The sequence below is a fragment of the Epinephelus fuscoguttatus genome, linkage group LG17 (assembly GCF_011397635.1).
Source record: "Epinephelus fuscoguttatus linkage group LG17, E.fuscoguttatus.final_Chr_v1".
Classification (NCBI taxonomy): Eukaryota; Metazoa; Chordata; class Actinopteri; order Perciformes; family Serranidae; genus Epinephelus; species Epinephelus fuscoguttatus.
Genome location: NC_064768.1, coordinates 24,570,789 through 24,584,490, shown reverse-complemented (window position 1 = coordinate 24,584,490; position 13,702 = coordinate 24,570,789). Strand labels below are relative to the sequence as shown.

Here is a 13,702-nt window from a genome sequence, read left to right as displayed (position 1 = left end):
CACCCTACTCTCAACTTTTTACATTACAAAATAACAGGGGACTTTTATTGGAAGGAATCTACAGGAAATGAAATATGCTATCACTAAATTAGTAGAACTTTGTTAGTGGCTTCTCTTCAATAAAGGCAAGTCCAAGCAGCAGTCAAGTCCAAGTTAAATCTAAGGTCCTCATTTCTGTGACTTAAGTCCAAGACTCATATTTCCAGTCTACAGCTCTACTGGTTTAGAAAATGGAATAGAAAACCCTAATTCATGTTGCTGTTTGACATGTTCAGAAAGAGATGAAAGAAGCGTTTGATGATAATTATATACTTGGAAACAGGACAAGAATTAATGGGAGTACGTGAAGTTCTTTTTTGTCTCTTTTCCATGACTTGTTTTGGGTTTATCTGGCTGACAATGATGCCAAATTTCATCTCCTCCTCCCCTTTATCTCTCTCCTCCCCTATATCTCTGTCCTCCCCTCTCTGTAAAACCCTCACTCTTTCCTTGTTTGCATTTCTGACAATCACCGAACACTCTTTTCACCGCCTCTTAACCAATGAACTGACAGATAGGGAGTAATCACTTCCTGGTAGGCTCTACAGACTCTGTAACACACACACACACACACACACACACAATACAAACAGAAGGCCAATGGGATGATATCATATCAGCTCTCTCTCACACACTGACACACACACACACACACACACACACACACACACACACACACACACACACACACACACACACACACACACACACAAAGAGCTTTCTCTCCCACCCCCCTTTCTCTATACGTGAACATGTTGGGAATGTGTTGTATTAGCGTTTTCTTAGTCAAAGAGCAGCGTAATCCCTCTGTGAACAGCCCGGCCTGCTGGGGAACACAGGAGGGGAGGACCCAGACAGACACACAGCACTGTGATACAGTTTATTTACTGTTTATTTCTACGTTAAATATGAGACATTTGATGCAATTTGTAACTGAATGTCATGAGAGTTGCACTGTGAATCACCTGCCATGGTTAACTGAAAGGTTTGTTGCTGTAAGCAGAAACACAAACAGCAGTCAGTCATAATGACGGTATCACGTCACATGATACTATTATTTCCACCACTTCCAGTTGGGGGTCTAATACTGTAAAACCAACAAAGAGCAGACTGTAAACTGCAATGATGGCAGTGGCACAATAAGGGATGTTACCTTAAAGGGACAGTTTGGATTAGCCACAGAGGCAAAGCAATGTACTGCTGTGGATGGGCAGCAGCAAAACATATCAAAGTGACCTAAAAGAATCTCTATCAGTTTAATTGTATGCTATATTCAGAATATTTTCACCACTTTACCTGCCATCAGACAGCCCTTTCAAACGGGGAACTTAAGCCATTATATTCATCTGAACTTTCTTTAAAGCCACCAGTGGCCATTAACCAAGACAGAAAGTTTACCACTGGAGCTGTTTTTTGCGTATGTGTTATTGTCTGACTGTGAAGAATCTGAACTAACCCTTTAAAACATCAAAGTCACACGATAACACAAACTAACATGTCGAGGCAACAGAAGACCAGCAGCTCCCATGTTCTGCAACGTAAAATTACTGTTTTTGTAAATGGAGTCTGGTGGTTTTGAAGAGAGTATAGATGGATATAATGGCTTCAGTTCCCCTTCGAAAAGTGCTGTCTGACAGCTACGCAAAGGAGGGTAAGTATTCAACTATACTGTACACTTACACTGATGGTGATTTTTTTTAGGTGACTAAAATTAATTTTACTGCTGCCTTAGTCCACAGCAGTACATGGATTAGCGTCAGTGGTGGTTCTTCTGCCTGCCTCTCCAAACTGGAGGCATGCCGACCGGCTTCTACTGAAGGTAGCACACTGACTCTGGATTAGTACCTAAAAGTTGTTATAATTCAGTTAACAGTAAAGCTACCAAACTTCCTCACATATACCTGATAGTATAATCTAAAGGAGTTGAGTGCACACTGTGGGATTGGTGTTGGAAAACTGTGATACCACACGTTGGAATCACAGCTCCCTTTAAACTTTTTTTTTGGCATTTTGCCTTTAGTAGACAAGGCCTCTGGGTTGGAGTCAAGCCCGTGGCTGTTACGGCAAGGACAAAGCCTTTGTACACAGGGCATCCACTCTACCAGGTGAGCTAGTAGGCACCCCAGCTTTCAGCATGTCGTACCTGTGCAGGTTCCTGGTGCGTGGCAGCCATCTTCAGGAAGGTTCTCTGAGTCTGCAGGGCGTTGTTCACCATCTCCGCCTGTCAGTCATAAAGAACCAGAGTCGGATAGGTTAGGATAACAATACGTGCTACATGACACATTATAAGCAGCATGATACTAATGATACTATATTGTGTAAATTTATTATAGACAATGTTACACTGCCATGATTTGCATGTCATTCTCTCATTCTCTTTTGTTTATGCTTTGATCGCATTCTCTCACGCTTATTGAAATCTCGGCAGTGAATCTGTCTGTCTGAGACATAAAAAGGAAAGTATAGTAACACACACACACACACACACACACACACACACACACACACACAGAGTTTGGGTTAGTCCCAGCCAGCTGTGTCCTGTGTGTGTCTGAGACCTCCAGTCGCGGGCCAAGGGAACCACCAGGGAGGCTTTGTCCATAAAAGGAGCTCTGCAAACTTAGAGAAACTACCCCTGGCTCTTGCTCACACACTCCCCTTACTTCTCACTCTGTTCAATGATGGGACGCAGAGATAGAGATCTGCTTTCAAGGTACAGAGGAAAGAAATACAAGCATTCTTTTTTTTTCTTACATAACGCTGTGATTTCCTGAAGCCTTTACTCTCTTGTTTTGGATTCATTCAAAGGACATAACACAACTATTATTGCCAACTGGCTTACCGCAAACACACTTACAGTCCTAGTGGGAGTGTAGGTCATTACCAAATAGGAAAAGTTTCTCCAATAGCAGTTTGATAAATGAATCTAAGGTCAAAGTTCAATCATACTCCCATCCTTGGCTTTGTAGAGGACAGGAAACCTTGGACAACGGACCTCCCATACACAAACATCGCTATCCCTCAGCTTTCCAGGGACGCTCATATCTAAGTGGGATCTAAAGCAGGACAATCCATGTTTGCTTATAATTCTACATCCAGTCAGATAAAGGTTGGCACAGATGGACTGTGCTAGTTGCTCTGCCGGTATCCATCTGTGCTGCATTCACAGAGGACAGCAACCCAGTTCCCTCTGATAAACAGTTACGCAGTGTAAATCTCTGCGGGCTATTAGTGTAAAAGGTAAGATCTGAAATTCACTGGCTTAGTCAAAGATGAAAGGAGTAATAAAGTTTGCCATCTTGGTTCATACTACGATGCCTCCGTGCTGTTGTTTTATAATTCTCATTAATAGGCACAAAAGCCCTGTTTCCACGAAGCAGTTCAGTTCAGTTCAGTTCAGTTCAGTTCAGTACACTTTTTTTCTCTTTCCACTGCAAAAAGTTGTGGATGGTACCAATGGTACTGTTCTGTACCGTCCCCATTTTTGAGTCCCCCTCTGTTGGGGTACCCAGCACACAGATCTGGTACTAAAAGGTGGAGCTGTGAAGACTGCAGTCTGTTGATTGGTCAATAGAGGATGGTCACTCTGCTGAGGGCTGAGCTGTGGCTGGTTTTGAGGCTCATGTAACCACTGTTCATACCGTGGAGAGTTTTATTAGTAAACTGTAACTATAAAATGAAAGGATGTTTTGCTGTCTCTTGCAGCAGCTGGAGTCTGAGAAAAAAAATAACTTAATTCACTGGGCCGACTGCCCGCAACTTTTAAGGTGGAACGTTGACGTTACTCAGTGCATGAGGTGAAAAAAAAAAGCGTTACAGAGTGTCATTTCTGTGGGCTCCAGCAACAGTAAACCCCTGAGCTTGCCTGAAAAGGACTAAATGCACAAAGCATTTTGTTCTGAAAACGTAGGCGTGTAACTCTGTTCTGTGGACGATAAACGAGACACAGACTTGAGGAAATACAGTGAGCGCTGGATGGAGCAGTGAGTGACAACAACCCCGCCCACATTTAAGAATAGTGTTTGCGGTGGAAATGCTAGGGTCTAGGTACCATGTCTGAAGGGTTACTTTTGGTTCCAAAGGTACCACACTGACAGTGCTTGGTGGAAAATATATTGATGTGTGAAATAATTGCAGGAAAAAAATAATCATGTGTGTGTAGAGGCCTTAAATGGCACTTGGTATGTAAAATTCAGTGCCACTCTAAAAGATGATTAATAGTTGCTTTTGCTTACAGTAAACTGACAAATCTAACCTGACTGTTTGGGCAGCAGATGTAGGAATCAGAATATGGTTTATTACCAAGTAGGTTTACACTTAATAAATAAAATGAGGCAAAGAACTGCAACAATCAAGAACATAAATACAGATAGAAACTAAAAGCATAAATGTTTTTTTGCTGGCGAAAATCTTTTTTAGCCTTGACTACTGCCGGCCATCTTCCTCTCATTGTATGTTGCAGAATAATAACTGAAGGCCACTCGTGATTCTATCAACAATTTGAATAACTCCCTTCTTCTCTCATGTAGAGTTTGACAGCTCAACAATAAGTTGTACACTATTTAGAGAGAATTAAGTGAATGAATCAAACACAACTTACATGTTTCTCCACCTCACCTCCTAGGGCTCGGCTGTAGTTCAGGTACTCTGACACTGGACCTCTCAGCAGGACGTCAAAGGCCTCCACACTCTGAGACAAACCTGAAGACACAACAGGGAGAAATCACCGCGCTTCAGTGTCGGTTTAACTTGTTGCTCTGTCCCCCAAACCTCTAAGTTGAGTATTATTAAAGCACAGACTTGCCTCCATCAATGCCGTTGACGCATCCCCCGTTGGCCATGCCGCTGGACGCCTGCATTGTGACAGCAAACTTCTCAAGGCGAGTCACAGCTCGCTCCAGCCGCTCCATGAAACCTTCCATGTTGACAAACCTAGAAACAAGAGCATGGTTTCATGAGCTTAACTGTGACCTTTTCAATCATAGGTAACAGTTTTGTGATGCAGCAGATTGTTTCACTTTATTGATCCCACAAGCAAATTGTCTTTGTAATTCTCCCTCTCGACAGGGAGGTGAGAGATCAGCACTGGGTCCTGAGCTGAGGACACATCACTATTCAGCTTTCCCACGCTGCTGCTCCCTGTTTTCAAAAAGCTGGCCCATGTCATTACAGAGTGAAACTAAATGTAGCCAATGAAGTGGGGTTTATATGAACACTGTCTCTGTTTGAGCTGTCTGGACCTCTGCCACAGTCACAACTTCTGCTATGAACACATGAACAAATCACACGATTGGATTAAGGAGGGACAGAGACCGGGGCCAAGCTGAGGGGAAAAACACACAAGTAAATGCAGAGGGAGAAGAAAGAAAGAAAGAAAGAAAGAAAGAAAGAAAGAAAGAAAGAAAGAAAGAAAGAAAACCTGTAACGATAGGAAGACACACTTTCTGTTTTGGTCTAAGTGAAAAATAAAATGGAAAAAACAAGAAAATGAATATATTAACACACTTGCGGAATAATCCAATAAACTTCAAAAACAGAGTTTATATCAAGTATTTTAATTCAATTCCAGTTTTTAATCACATAACAGGCTCTGGCATTTTTTGTCTAGATTTACAGCCTTTCCGATGACAAGCAGCATTATGAAATGAAAACAGACATTTAAAACAATGAATATATTCAATAATGAATGAATCAAAATGACTGCAATAAATTGTGCAATAATGGAGGATGAAAAAATGTATCATGATAATGAGCTCAACTAAAGAATTATTGGGCTTATTTTTGTTATCTCTGCCAGACGTAAGACTGGAGGGGCTCACGTGCGTGGTCGTGTGTGTGCTTGAGATGTTGATTTGGTCACTTTTACTTGATTTTTGTTCTTGCAATGCTGTCTGAGAGGTCAAAGGTCACAAGCATTCAATGCTGGTTTTCAGCCTTGCCCCTTAGATGCAGAGATTTCTCTGGATTCTCTAAATCTTTTGATGATATTTTGGATTGTAGCTGGTGAAATCCCTAAATTCTTTGCAATCGTGCGTTGAGAAACATTGTTTTTAAACTATCTGACTGCTTGCCCACACAGTTTTTCACAGAGCGACCATCTTTGCTTGTGAACAACTGAGCCTTTTCAGGATGTCCCTTTGAAACCCAATCATGATGCTACTATTTGTGACCACCAAACTGGTATTTTTTGAGCATTTCAAGGCGTTCCCAGACTTTTGTTACTCCTCTCTTAACTTTTTCTGTAAAGAAGTTGCAGGCATCTAATTCAGAACGAGTATATATTTTACAATAAATAATAACATTTATTAGTTTTAATGTTAAATATCTTATTTCTGGACTGTATTCAATTTAAAATCGGTTGAAAATGATTTGCAATTCATTAAATTTTGTTTTAATTTACATTTGGAATAAGGGTTGTAGTTTAAGCCCACAATCCACACATTGCCATATCAAAGTGAGTGTATCTGATGATCTGTCCTGATGGTGAAAGAGTGACCTCACTGACCCTGTATACTCCCCTTATGACATTTCCATGTTAGCGCAAATAACTCTTGTCATTTAGAGATGAGACAGCTAAGACACCCACACAGATTGGACATTCAACATACATGAATATACAGACTTACCCAAACTCAGCTGAAACATACAGACAGCACTGACAGGGTTATCTCTCTGCTATGATGGAACAAAACCTCCAGCTGTAATCCAACGCCACTGAAACATTGCACAGACCATATTGTATCTCTTTCGTTAACACTGACCAGCCATATGCCTCACCATGAGGTGATGCGGGCAATTAGTCAACAGAGTGGAATTCAATCCAGCAACCCACTGCATGTTTACGCAAACCACTGCTAGGTAACACGCACTTCCCAATCTGACACCTGCTACCTGCATGTCCAACACACAATCCAATGGCGTGAGTTATAATCTGTTTATTTGCTTACAAATGATCTATAAAAAAACACCAGGACGCTGTGTGCTGCATTAATATAGTAGCTATGTAGACTGGATTGCTGTCCCGGTCTGTAATCTGTATAAATTATGTCTTGTAATTATGTGCTGTGAGGCTATGAGCAGCAGGCATGTCCTGATGGGCGTCATCGAGTCATCTCTCTGGAGAAACCTCTCGGTGGTGTCAGATGCCTGTCGCGGGACTCATCTGCTATTTCTGCTCTCTGGGTCACAACAGCTCTGAAACCTGGAGAGCTCGACGTGGGCTGATCATGCGCAACAAGTCAGATATGAAGCAACAGCATCGAATGTGCTGCAAGACATCTGCTTGGATCGAGTGGGATCAAGTTTATTTTCTGAGCGTCAGCAAGGGTAAACATGTATTTGTGTTTCTGATACCACTTTAATTAGGCCCTCTTACAAGTTTGTCTTGTGGTCAGTAAAGCATTTTCTGGTGACACGTGTACAAAACCAGGAGAAAAATGTCTGTCATCACAACATTGTTTATGCAGTGGTAATGTGTTTAAGTGCAAATATATAAAGTAAATTGTGCATCAAATAGCAGAAGGAGAAAAAGAAATGCTACAAGCCAAAAGTCAATCCTAATGATTTCCTTCATTTCCCACCTGGATTTTAACTAAAGGCTTAATTCATGCATAATAAATCATGTATTAAGACACAACAAAGTGTTCCAACAGACTGTTTGACTGCTTACATCCTGAGAAAGTGCTGCAGGGTATCTGAACCAAAACTGTTAACATTTACATCTGCTGACTTGATTGATTATTGTAAAACCCCTTGATTATTGTAAAACCACTTGTAGTAATAATAATAATAATAATAATAATGGCATTACTTATAATGGGCGCCCCAGTAGCTCACCTGGTAAAGTGTTAGTCCTGACTGAGTGGCCAGGGTGATGCATGCCCCCCGCCCTCAGCTATCACTATCATATAAAAGGCTAATTGACTCCCAAAACCTCTTAAGTTGCACTTACAGTTTACATCCATGTCTGTGAAAACATGGATCCTTCACACACATCTTTCTCCCGGAGCACAGAAGATCTATACAATCATCATAGTTTCAAGGTGGGCACCCAAGATGAGAGTCAAGTGTTTTTGCAGAACATTATGATGTCATAGTGAAGTTGACCTTTGACCTTTTGGATATAAAACATCATCACTCCATAATTTTATCTATTTGTGTGAATTTTTTTCATAAATAATGTATGAATTCTTGAGTTATGGCCGAAAAACATGTTTTGTGAGGTCACAGTGACCTTTGACAAATTCTTGTGCCAAATTTGTTGGTTGCAGCCGCCTCACCCACCACTGTGAACTGTATGCTAAAGCTGGTTTGCCCTCCTTGAATGTACGAAGGTACACACACTGGATGACTCTCATTTATAAAGCTCTTCTTGGCTTGGTTCCTGCCTATTTATGCACTTTTCTTCAGAAAACTAAAAGCCATTATGCCTTACGATCTAATAACATTTTACACCTGTCTGCTCCTCATGTTCGGACTGAAATGGGAAAAAAAGCATTCAGTTTCTCTGCCCCCTCTGCTTGGAATACTCTCCAATCTGAACTAAAAATACCTGAACTTTTTTCACCTGAAGCCTTTTGTGCTATCCTAAAAGACCAAGAAAAGGAATCTATCAAACAGTGCTTGTGTTCTTAAGCTGTTACTGAAACCATAACTCCTGCACTTAAAGGGATAGTGCACCCAAAAATGAAAATTCAGCCATTATCTACTCACCCATATGCAGATGGAGGCCCCGGTGAAGTTTTAGAGTCCTCACATCCCTTGCGGAGATCGGCGGGGGCAGTGGCTAGCACACCTAATGACAGACGGCGCCCCAGACTAACGTCCAAGAACACAAAATTTAATCCACAAAGTATCTCCATACTGCTCATCCGTAGTGATCCAATTGTGCTGCAGCCCCGACATAAAAAGTTGTTTCGAAAAGCATCATATGAACTCTGTTTTTAGCCTCACTGTAGCCGGTAGCTCTGACTGCTTCTTCGTGCTCCGTGCTCACGTGTGCCCGCGACCAGCGAAAGCATTAGCTTTGCTTACCCGTGTTTACTTCACGTGACATGTGCACCGCAGGGAGAGACAGCAGTAACAACAGAACTAAAAGATAATTTGCACTATGGTCTTTTACCAAAGGACAGCCCAACATGTCTGAAGACTTTGAAACTGAGGAGGAACAGCATTTCTTTGTTGAGCCGTATTTGTTTGAGCCCAAGTATACGGACAGAACTCAGGCTACTGGACGAAGCAGCCGCCGCAGCTCATGAGCCTAACCGTCAGCCAGCCGCAGAATACCGGAGTCGAGCACTGGAAACCTGGTGGTGTAGTTGTTTCAAATGCAAAGCAATGCCAATGGATGAGGAAAGTCTTTGCTGCTCAGACTGGGAATTGGCGATGCCTGCACTTGAGAATCTGTACATCAGTACTGACGAGACTGCTGCTCTTCAGAGACCGTGCATCACCATCACCCTGAGCATGCACACGTGAGTGCAGAGCACAGAGAAGCAGTCAGAGCTACAGGCTACAATGAGGCTAAAAACAGAGTTCATATGATGCTTTTCGAAACAACTTTTTATGTCGGGGCTTCAGCACAATTGGATCACTACGGATGAGCAGTATGGAGATACTTTGTGGATTAAATTTTGTGTTCTTGGACGTTAGTCTGGGGCGCCATCAGCCATTAGGTGTGCTAGCCACTGCCCCCGCCGATCTCCGCAAGGGATGTGAGGACTCTAAAACTTCACCAGGGCCTCCATCGGCATATGGGTGAGTAGATAATGGCTGAATTTTCATTTTTGGGTGCACTATCCCTTTAATTTGTCAAATTGTTTAGATTTCTATATTTCAATGTTTGTATCTTTTTATCTGTCTTTACATTTGCAGTATTTATTATGACGCATGCTGCTGCCTTTCTTGGCCAGGTCACCCTTGTGAAAGAGGTCTTGATCTCAATGGGCAAACGGACAACCTGAAAAAAATGCCTCCAGCCAGGCTTGCTAAAACCATACTATTTAAAATTGAACTAAGTGTGAAACTTATTTGTGCTCTCTTCAAAATCAGACTTTACTTTATACGAGACTTGGATTGCACTGCACAAGTTGTGTGAGGGTTTGTAAACTGATGTTTTTATATAGTTTTGCTGTCGTCAGAAGTGGTCCCCAATCAATCAATAAATCAATATGTTCGCTGTTTTCCATGGAGGCATGTGAGAAAACAAAGTTTTCTTCAAGAATTCAAGGTGACACATTGTGACTAATTAATTTACAAATGGTCATTTTGTGGGTGAAGTATTCATTCGCGTTGAGTCATTAAAAAGAGGACTAAGAATCAACTACTGTATTTGCTCAAGTCCAAAACACTTCATCACTGTCTCGCTCAATAAAAATGTGTTTGAAAGCCATGAGACAGAAACAGCCAGTGTCTGCACTGACTGTATTGTCAACCAGCCAAATTCTCCATGGCAATCCAAAGACGTGGCCAATGATGCTCTTTTAGCTTTTCATATACACTTCATACATTCAGCCCACAACAGAAGCAGCCAGAGTGGTTTAAACCATTAGTGCTACAAGGACTGTAAACCACCACACAAACATCGGTCAATAGATTTCATCTATCATTCATTTTCAGCTGTTGTATGATGTAGACATTAGCAGGCCGCAGTAAATGGACACATTCCTCCCTCTGTTCCTGCAGACAGGTGGGCAGCAGTGTCTGCCACATAAAGACCCCAACTAACAGCTGAGAAAGCACACATGTTCCTGCGATGGAAAGATATTACTGACTTCACCGTGACCTGCATGTGTCTCCCGGACCCTGTGGCCTGGTATCTGATCTTTGGGGCTATATTGGGCCATAGCCTGCTGCTACAGGCCTACCGTAAGACGTCCTGCTGTAGATCTCAAGGTCATGTGCTGTACTGTACTAGTAACTTTTAGGGAATTCAACAAATAACTGTTTTACTAGTTTAATGTTTACGTTACAGCCACTCAAACAGGAAGCTGTGCTATCATCAGAATGAGCTCTCAGTGATTTTATCAACTTTCAAAAAAACTGCTGTTGTTAATAACATGGCAACCACAGTCATTTGTGACCCCTGTTATATGGTGCCTGATCTCGGCCTCTGCTCGAAGGGTAAGGGGCTCCTTGACCTCATTGCCTCCACAGCGGCAACATCTTTGGCTGCTGTTCTTCTCCTCTGGCTAGCTGCTAACTGCTGTGAGCTGTTTTTAAATCTCTTGGTGGTGGGTTGCACACATAACACATGTCCCATCCATGGTCTCGTTTTGCTGGCTGTCCTTTGATTTGGCACTTTTACTACCTCTGCTGCTGGCTTAAAGGTGATAAAACTGTCCCCCTATTCCGTGATCGTACCTTTTATGAAGAACGATGAAGTGGAATATCAGCTCAACATTCCTGCCTTGAACAGGCAGTGTAGAAAGGGCTACTGTCACTTCAAATGACGGCACTGGATGCAGGAAGAACAAGGGTCAATATAGCGTGCACTGAGGAACTTATTTCAATTACATACATTTACCATCAACACTAATCAGACATCCACATATAATTAGGGATGTAACGATCCATCGACCTGGATCGATATATCAATTAAATGATCAACAAGCCAATGTCATCGATGTAAAGTAAAAACATCATTCCATATCGTCATCTTAAAGATATGCTTTGATTTTGTCACCATCAAACAATGGCAGGTAGATGGTTAGAGGCCAAGAGAAAGATGAAGAGGAATAGATCAGCAGAGAAAATACTGGTCGACAGACAGAGTACATGTTGTATGTAGGTTAAACAATGCTGTTATAAGATAAAACACAATGTAATGTTACCTGCCTTGTCGGGCACCTCACTCCGCTAACTTCTCACTACAGCAACATTAGCTGCTCTGTTTTAACAACGTTCAGCTGAAATTCAACTGAGCTGTTCTGTCGGGAGATGTAGTGATTTAAACCAACGGCGAGTAAGAAATATAATAACCTTACATGTAATTTGTTAAGCTATGAGTAGAGGAAAAAAGTCCACTAGCCGCTAGGCTAATTTATGCAACGTAAACATGCTTAAGCTAATAATAAGTGACTTGCGAAAAACGTTTTATTTGTTGTCTCTAAACCTTGATAGATATTATTGAGCTGAATTTGATACTTTTGTTAAATGATGATGTTAGTCCATGTTTTATGGCTGTATGGTGAAGTTTGCATTCAGGGCTTTAGGCCAGTTAGTCTTGAAGTTTTAGGAGACAGATGATGGTTTGGGTTAAAATGAAAAGATGTCTTTCAGAAAGGTCTTTCTGGAAGAAAGCCCTGAAGGTTAACTTATCCTATGTGCTGTTTTATTTGTGTTTGTGGAGTCAGTTTAAAATAAACTTTACTGTACTTGTTATTTATGTGTTGTTTATGTGTGTCATGGCCAAAAGTAAAAAATGAAAGGGATGGCAGCTTCTTCTGTAACACATTTTGTTAAATGTGCATGTAAAATATTGTTTCAATGGCAGGAGCCTAAATCACATTGTACTGACATCATTACTGTGATGAAAATTGTGATTTACACAGAATAGGTTGCAAATTTTCCCTTTGAGGACTTCCCTTCCTATCCATCTTGGCCTAAAAACTGAGTTCAAAAATTAACGTTGAGTTTAACCAAACATGAAGGAGATGTTATATAACCAAAAGCTCCAAAAGCTACTAAATGGAAGAAGAGAGATTGTTTTGTTTGGTCAAAAATGAACTTTGAAACTTAACATATCTGCACCCAATAATGTTTAATCTATCACTCTGTTTGAGAGTCTTGATAACTGGTGCTCATCACACGGGCTCTCACAGGCCAGAGATGACGCTTCATAATAAAACATGACATGGCACACTGCTGGCATGCTGACAGGACTTTCACCGCCCCTCAAATCTGATGCTTCACGCCACAACATCACCGTTACTCCGAAACACAAAGGAGATGAAGGAAAACAGCAGCACAAAATCCACTCACACTGCGTGCTAAATATATAAAAGAAACCATGGCGCACAGGGGACAGGTGAAGATGACTGTGTTTGGACATCTCTGCGCCCCTTTATCTCCTCCGCCCCACCCCGAAAATCACCCAAACTTGACACGCAGTGACAAAGTCGCCAGTATAGACGCAACTTACCTCCCTCCTCTGGTCCACAGTGGATTTCTGCTGATGTTTTATTGGGACTGTCAATATCCCGAGACGGATTCGTGTCTGTGCGCCGCGGTCCCCTCCTGCCTCCGTGTCCCGTCACTCAGCTGCGCACAGCTCCGTGACTCTTCCGGGATGTCCTAATTAAGCCACACGGTGAACCTGAGCGCCACGCGGCGTGCAGACACCAGGACCGTGACTCAGTGCCGCAGGATCTGCTCTGGGGCGGACAAGCGTCTACCTCGCAGGCAACATGGCAGCCACAGACAGCCCTGCTAAAAATAGACGAGTTATTGACGCTGTGGCGAAGTCTGCACGGGTCTCTCTCTGAACTTACAGGGGACTCATCATCATCATCATCTTCACAGAGTGAACTCAGGCCAAGGTTTGACCCCAACTTGGAAATCCCCCTTTTAAAACCCCCCTTAAACATGAGAACTGCAGTATTACATCAGCAGCTGATGCTCCAAAGATGCCTTTAAATCCCCTATACTGAGAGCCTTTATAAAG

The 13,702-nt window shown here is 42.1% G+C and overlaps 1 protein-coding gene across 1 annotated transcript in view; it reads right to left on the bottom strand.

Annotated features, from left to right (window-relative positions):
- cap2 (cyclase associated actin cytoskeleton regulatory protein 2) overlaps nt 1-13,486 on the bottom strand; it is a 30,347-nt gene extending 16,861 nt beyond the window's left edge. Inside the window, exons 1-4 of the mRNA XM_049601859.1 lie at nt 13,181-13,486; nt 4,844-4,971; nt 4,640-4,740; nt 2,183-2,260 (exon numbers count right to left, since the gene is read on the bottom strand). Coding sequence (XP_049457816.1) covers nt 2,183-2,260; nt 4,640-4,740; nt 4,844-4,961 — 297 coding nt within the window. The 5' untranslated portion in view covers nt 4,962-4,971; nt 13,181-13,486. The remainder of the gene's footprint in view (nt 1-2,182; nt 2,261-4,639; nt 4,741-4,843; nt 4,972-13,180) is intronic.
- Between the last annotated feature and the right edge of the window lie 216 nt (nt 13,487-13,702).